This window comes from Enoplosus armatus, chromosome 8 (genome assembly GCF_043641665.1).
Source record: "Enoplosus armatus isolate fEnoArm2 chromosome 8, fEnoArm2.hap1, whole genome shotgun sequence".
NCBI lineage: Eukaryota > Metazoa > Chordata > Actinopteri > Centrarchiformes > Enoplosidae > Enoplosus > Enoplosus armatus.
The window spans coordinates 4,367,400-4,375,341 of record NC_092187.1 but is presented as its reverse complement, the minus strand read 5'-3'; the positions used below and the strand labels follow the sequence as shown (position 1 = coordinate 4,375,341).

Sequence of the window (7,942 nt, the reverse complement as noted above, 5' to 3'; positions counted from 1 at the left end):
AAATGCCCATTTAAAGAAATACATCATAACTAAATAAACATCACTTCCTTATTAATCCGCGTTTCCTTCCTCCAGTTTGGCAGAAAGACACATTCACATTACATATTTGTGAAATACAATATATCAGCATTATGATGGCTCACAACTTACCATGAAATTCAAAAGAAAACAAAACATAACTTGGGCAGGGGAGGGAGAGAGAGAGAGCATGCTACTCAGACAATAACATGCGCGGGAAAAGGAGGGCGGAGAGAGGAGGAGCCGAGAGGGGTGGAGGAGGAGGGGTGGTAAATGGAAGTCTTTTTATCTCTAGTTTCCCACATCCTGTGAACGGCTGCAAACGCGGCCACCCAATTTGAAAGAATGAGTGGAATGCGCCTATTCTCCCCAGCGCGCTTTGATGCGCAGCCAGTTGAGGGGCATTGTCAGGCAACTCAAATAAAGCCCATGGTCCTGGACTTCACTTCAGCCAATAAACCTGTGTTTAATGCGAAAACAATCAGGTGAATGGCAGGGTGTTAGAATAGCTGGAATGCAATTGATTAACTGCTCTCAGGTTGTATAGGACCCGCATGTGTCTCCTCGGGCAAAATGTCCATTGAGCCACGTGGATTCTTTAGTGAAACCGACAGTCAGCAACAGTCTGTGTCTGTCCTCAAATGCAGACACAACATGAGGAGAAGGGAGGAGTGGGCAATTCAAAAACACAGTAACAGAGGTGTTAAATGTGGCGAAACTGTATCATTTGAAATATACTAGAACAATATACATGCAGTCTCAGTCACTTGATGCACTCCTCGTGTTTTATTTCGGGACTATTAATAATAGTCTATTCATGTTGTGTATTCCCTGAGTCAGTTGCCTGCGAAGGGAGGAGACAGGGGGAGCACTTGGCTTTGAATTTGCATTTCCCTCCAACTTGAATTCATAATTGTTACTTTAGTCTCCCCGCCTTTTAGCGCGTTTTTATTCCCGCCACGTCTGTGTCTGGCCCGGCAGGTTGTGAGGTTGGCTTTATTTTCATTCGGTGATTGACGTGCGTTCGGAGCGCGTATGTGCAGTCTTATTGGTGCAGAGAGCGGAAAGGGGCGGTGAAACGGGGGACGTCAGAGCGTATCGTAACGCCCTCTTACTACTGCCTTATAAGCGCCCCCCCCCCCCCTCACTCGTTGTTTCCAAGAGCCGGTGTCTGACGGAGGCTTTACCCAGCACACCGATTTCTGTTTATATCGTGAATTTTACTCAACTGTTTACAAAACATTGCGGGGAACAGCCGTGGTTTCGCGTTAGTTTTGAACGTGAACTCACACTCCCCGACCCCGGGACGAGGTTTTTCTGGCTCTATTTTTCTGGAATCACAACCGGTTTTTCTTCTATCCGGATGAGAGGATCCCTACCGCGGTTTTGTTCCTGCAACGTGGACTTCAAGCTCTACACGGGAGACGAGAGAGTCGCGCTATCGGAATAAAACTGCTGTTATTAACCAAAAAATACAACGGAAGAACACGCACATCATTGACCTGTGGTGGATATCCTCAGAGGAATGCTGCTGTCCAAGCTCAATTCACTGGCCCACATCTCCACCGTAGACATGCCGGCGAAAATCCAGCTCCAAGTTCATCAAGGTTAGACGCCCTTTTTCCACTGTGTCATGGAGGACGGTGCTGCAGCAATGGCTGGCAGCCCGCTTATCGTGGCTCAGTCCGCACATGCTACCGCTCCTTTTCAAGGACGGAATTTCATTTACACCATAATATCATTTATTAACAACATAGTATGCGCATTAGTGTGTGGTGGTATCTTAATACTGCCGTCGCTTTGATGTGTACGTGCCGGTGTTTCCAGGGGGGTGCGTTGCGTAGTTTCGTCCCTGGTATTTACCGGCGGTGTTTATGTTTTTTGCAGTGAAGGAGAGGGAGGCTTTCGAGAAGCTGTATCAGGTCGGCGCGGTGCTGGGCAGCGGCGGCTTCGGCACCGTCTACTCCGGTACGAGGGTAGCCGACGGAGCTCCGGTTAGTATGCCTTATGTGTTATTACAATGAGACATGTTGCACTTTAAACCAGCTGCTTTATATTGCGGGTTATTGTACATTTCATTTGACGCGGTCTCTTCTTTGCCATGCTAGGTCGCTGTCAAGCATGTGGCCAAGGACAGAATCTCCGAGTGGGGCGAGCTGGTAAGAAACGATTTATACAACTGTTTTATAATTATAACTAGTGTTTATATATACTTTGTGTTTTATAAAAGAAAATTATATTGCTTCCAACAAAGTATTTTATTTGAATTCGGCATTATTTTAGCATGTATATATGTAATAAATACTGATGTTTATCATTATCTCCTCAGCCTAATGGCTCCCGGGTCCCTATGGAGATTGTGCTGTTGAAGAAAGTCGGGACGGGCTTCCGCGGAGTTATCAAGATGCTGGACTGGTTTGAGCGACCGGACAGCTTCATCATCGTGATGGAGAGGCCCGAAAACGTCAAGGACCTGTTTGACTTCATCACGGAGAAAGGTGCCTTGCCGGAGGAGCTGGCGCGGAGCTTTTTCCGCCAGGTGCTGGAGGCCGTGCGGCACTGCCACAACTGCGGCGTGGTGCACCGGGACATCAAGGACGAGAACATCCTCATCGACCTGCGCACCGGAGAGATGAAGCTCATCGACTTCGGATCTGGAGCCCTGCTGAAGGACACCATATACACAGACTTTGATGGTGAGTCACCAATGCTCAAAAACATGCTGTGATGTATTTGGAAATTATTTATTATTATTTTATTTGGACACAACGGGGTGTTAAGAGCTTTAAGTAGCCCAGTGAACCTCTTTAGTCTTATGATGTGTGCCCCCAGACCACAGCAGGAATTCCTAGGTTGTGTCATTTCTGACATCCCCTCACAGCAGTCTGTTAATACTGGCTGAGCAGCATTGCCTTTGATTTGGCGCCCCCCGTTGGAGGGAAGCTGCATTTTTACAACTCAAAGTTTGTAAACAAAGTCACATGTCCGCTCCCCCTCCCACACACACTTCCCTCTCTCTCTCTCACATGCACACACACACTCCAGCCTGTCAGGCTCCCGAGCACCTGATCCCAGATACAGGCTCAGCTGATAAAGCTGCACTCTTTGTAAATCATTTAACTTCGTCGACAGTGCTTTCATTTTCAGTTTGACAATATGATACAAATAAAATAAATGATTATCCGTTAGAGGAGAATGCATTAGTGCTTAGATATTTCTGATAGTTGTGTTAATGTGTGCATTGTTATTAAACGTTTGTACAGTTTTTGAAAGATATGTGTCTCTCTTTATTTCCTGACAGGCACAAGAGTGTACAGCCCGCCAGAGTGGGTCAAATATCATCGCTATCATGGACGCTCTGCCACAGTTTGGTCCCTGGGCGTCTTGCTGTATGACATGGTGTGTGGGGACATCCCATTTGAACATGATGAGGAGATCACAAGAGGGCAGGTCCTCTTCCGGAGGAGAATATCCACAGGTAAATTCAGATTGCAATCCATGTTCTAGCCTTTTGGTCACCGATGTGTATAATTTCCCCCAGGGGATCAATAAAGTATTTCCGATCTGATCTGTGTAATAATATTTCCTACTCAGTCTATTACTCCAGACTTATTGGTTGTCCTCCTCCTCCTCCTCCAGAATGCCAGCAGCTGATCAAGTGGTGTCTGTCTTTGCTGCCAGCCGACCGTCCATCCTTCGAGGACATCATCAACCACTCGTGGATGCAGAGCTCGTCCTCCTCTGTAGTCCCATCCACAGTGCAGACGGAGAAGACGACCACGGAGATCAGGCTTCACAGCATCAGCCACGACACCACAGCCTTCACTCCCACACCTGTGGCCGTGGCTCGGTGATGGAGGCAATAAGTTTGCTCTGGCCGGCTTTGGCCTGAACTGGACTGCACTGACACAAGAGACTATTACAAAAGACTTATGTAACAGACTTAAAGCAGTGAGAGAAAGAGGGGGTGGGCAGTGGACAGGCCAACACGCGTCCTGACACAGGCGAGAGCCAGGTCTAAAGGACTACACGCAGAGGAGGCCGAAGGCATGACAAAAACCATCATCCCGTGGTTCAACGTGGCAGGCCAGACCCTCTCCACCCTCACCACCCCCAACTACTTGATTTTCGTTGACCTGCATCAGTGTCAGAATATCAACCTAGCTGGACTCTGATCTAGGCAACGGGTATTTAGCAGTCTGTAGGAGGGCGTGCTCTGTGTGCACGGACACCTGCGGTCAGCACATACAGTATATGTGCTCGCTGTACTGCTGAATGGCAAGCGGACAGCCTGAGTTATGTAACCTCTCGCCGCAGTGTACTCTGCTCTCTCTGTCACAGTAGAGTGGGAGGAGCAGAGGCGTTTGGCGAAGAGGAGTGTGACTTTCAAAAAGTGCCTTCTGTGAGATTGTTGGGGGACCCTGAAAATACTTGAATTTGTGAAAGCAAAAAGGCTCGACCTTTCTGCTCCTTACTATGTACAAGGCTTTATATTGTTTATTTCAAATTTTTATTTTTCCTCTCATGGGCCTAGATCAGTAAAGCCTATGCCATTTACAACCACTACTATCACTACTTCTACTGCTCCAATATCATTAGCAACCAGACAACCTCATAGCTCTGGCAGCAACCTGTGCAAACAAATCCTAAAAAAAGAAACACTGGACTTACCTCACTCTCTTTACTACAGCATCCACCTCTACTCTACAACCTCCGCTTCCTCCTCTTCTGGTGTTGTACCGTATACAAACACAAGGCTTAGGCGAACGCTCGCTCACATCCACCTGAATGCACACCACAATGCAACCTTAACCACACGAAATACAACACCCTCTGCTCTTCACTTAAATTTTTTTTTTATGTTTAAACAGTGCCTCACACAGGTCTTAAAATTCGGTGGGGAAAAGAATTGTAAATAATCATGATATTTATTATTGCTGTGACTTCTTTCTCACACTCAATGAGCGCAGAATTTATTTATTTATTTATGAGAGAATTTCGGCTGTACATGCGTATTTCATTCCACAGTCACTGAAGGGCCCACAGATTATTTAAAAGAAACAAAGACGAGATGAATTTTTTTAACCATATTTATGGCTTGAAATTTTTAAAGAGCAGATGTGTGTGTGTATATATAATGTAAATAACGCGTAAATAGTCCTGAAAGTACTTCGACCTTAATGTATCTAAACATTGAACGTCTACTGATGGTAACTGGTTTTGTTACTCTGTTGTCTGCTGTGGGAGCAAGTGAATTCTGAATGTTGGCGTGTGAGTGTGTATGAATATGTTTGCGTGTGTGTGAGTGTGAGAGGTGTGAAAGTGAGAAAACTCTTCTGGTTTCCTGATTACGGCTTGGATTGTTGTTTTTTTCACCAATTCAAATTAGAATTGTAAATTATGTTAAAAACTATTTTTATACAATTTCAATAAATATTTTTTTTAACTATGACTCTTGACTCCTTTGCATTGCTAACACAGTAACACAGTCGGTTGTCATGACCCTGTGTAGCTCAACTTAGTCATGTTATAAATGTACTGACGGTGCCGCAGCACACTTCATATCTAGGTGAAACAAACATGTGATGTGCATGTATCAGAGTAAAAAAACAGGTATGCTAGGATAGTATTTCTCTAGAAATAAAGTTAAAGCAAGAGCGGTACATACGGTATTTTAACACATACATAGAATTTACTCGGTAAGATGGTTATGCAATTTCTCAGCAGGTTTCCTGTTTGACACATTTGTAGAAAAACAGCGGATACAGAGAACAGATGACGAGATAAGAGAAGACTGGCTGGTAGAAGGCAGATGGCAACAAAAAGGGGCATGTGCTTAGATAGAGAGGAGGAAACGAAACATTCCCAGAATTGACTTTCTACTACAAACTGAGATATTTAAGAATGGCAAACCGCACTGATTTCATTATTGACGTCATTCATTCAGAACACGGACTGTTCTATTATTTGTTTGAGAAGGTGCTTGATTTAGAGGAGTTATTAACCTGATATGAGTTGTCATGGTGACCTCATGGCTGAATAAACAGGACAGACATCAGGATTTCAGCTTTGTTAAAACACGTCTGAGGGTTTGAATGGAGAATTCTCTCTATAGCCATATACTGTATGTTGTATATTTTGTAATATCTTTGAATAAGCACTGGTTGCTCTTCATCAGTAGTGGAAAGTCACACATTTCAGTTCTGCATTTTACTGGCACATCTATGATAGCTTTATGTCATTTTTATATTTAAAAGATATGATCATGTAAAAAGTCATGATTACCTGTTAAAATAACCCAGCAGCATGGCTGGATTGACTGTTAGGGGGCCCTGGGGCAAAACACTTGACCCAGAGACCAACCAGTCTGCAGCAGGAGTACGACCTGGCCCCATGTGAGCGCAGTATAAACTAACAAGTGGATTTTGATACAGGGCCCCTCTACAAGACAGGGCAACAAAGGCTAAGTAATAATGCAGGATATTTAGTTTACAATTAAGCAAATCACATAAAACTAATTGACTTCCTCTGCTGGGGTCTGGGGTCTTATTTTTACACTGTTAACAGTAATACTTTTACTTAAGTAAACAATATGTGTACTTCTTCCACCACTGGCATCAGTTATAAGCCATACAGTAATCACCCTCTGCCAATTCACAGCTGGAATGTGGGCCACTGCTTGTCTTCATGGGTTTAATCCCACTAACAAACTGCAGATGCTCTTGTGGGTTAATCTAGACATTTGAGCAGTGATAGTGACCAGCAGGCAGCAGCCTATCATGGATCTGCTCTCTTGGATAGATAAGAGTTGTAGGTTTAATCGCTTGTGATGCTCCCGTGGGACTACGGGCCTCACCACTAATCTTCCTCGAGACAGCGCAGCTGGGAACCCACCTACAGCGAAACGGAGATTTACACAACAGCAAATTACATGGAGGTTGGGAGCGCTGCTTCTCCCATCAGCCCCAGTTAGTGCCTGTCAGGTAAGGGGGAAATAAGGGGATGGAGATGGAAGCCATAATGCTACCATTGTTAGCATCTTTCATTATTTTAGTTTTACTGCCTGCAAACTTGACTGTTTTGGTTCACTCTCACCGCTCTCATAGCAGTGTTTTCAAATGCAGCAGGCAGCTGTTTTCAGTGAAAAAGCTCTAAAAACACACTTAACGCTACCCGTGTTACCCCAGGAGTTGGTGGAGACCAAAACAGAGCTAAAAGTGCCACCATGAGGTTGACATTTGTGGTTTTGAATGAAACGTGTCGACGACTATTAGATTGTCATGAAATTCGGCACAGACGTTCATATCCCCTTCGAGATGAATTGTAATACATTTTGTGATCTGAACGTTTTATCCGGCACCATCGTCAGGTCAACATTTTAATTTGTCCAATTCTTTTGGTTTATGACTAAATTCCTGCAAAACTAATGACATCCCCATCAGTCTCAGCTGTACTTTTAGGTTTAGTGCAGATGTTAACATGCTAACACGCTACTCTGAGATGGATAGCATGGTGAACAACGTAAACATCAGCGTGTTAGCATGCCGACGCTGCAGTTTAACTCAAAGCACGTCTTGGGGTCACACTCCTTCAGCACCATCTAATCCTCTGCCTATCCCTAATATCTGTTCCCTGATCAGCCTCTTGCAAGCCTTTAGCCCGTCTATCTAGCATAAAGCTTTATCCTTCAAACATTCTGAGACATCCATATTTCAAGTGACAAATATACCAAATCAGAGTCCTGCAGTGGCTCCATGCAAGTCACCGTATGCATTTTTGCATCAGATAATAATAGTCAGAGGTCCTCAAAGCTCAAAGCCCCAAACTGTAGTGTCAGTCTTCAGTAATCCTTTTGATCTGATTCTGGCTTTCTACTTCAGGTACTGAGACAGCAAACAATTTTACTGCAGAGACTGCAGTGTAT

The 7,942-nt window shown here is 44.5% G+C and overlaps 1 protein-coding gene across 1 annotated transcript; it reads left to right on the top strand.

Annotated features, from left to right (window-relative positions):
- Nucleotides 1-1,197: 1,197 nt before the first annotated feature.
- pim1 (Pim-1 proto-oncogene, serine/threonine kinase) lies at nucleotides 1,198-5,470 on the top strand. The gene is given in 7 exon segments (XM_070910241.1): nucleotides 1,198-1,625; nucleotides 1,906-2,012; nucleotides 2,127-2,177; nucleotides 2,348-2,714; nucleotides 3,320-3,496; nucleotides 3,658-3,854; nucleotides 3,856-5,470. Coding segments are annotated over 7 exon segments (1,143 nt in total). The 5' UTR covers nucleotides 1,198-1,543; the 3' UTR covers nucleotides 4,018-5,470.
- The last annotated feature ends 2,472 nt before the right edge of the window (nucleotides 5,471-7,942 follow it).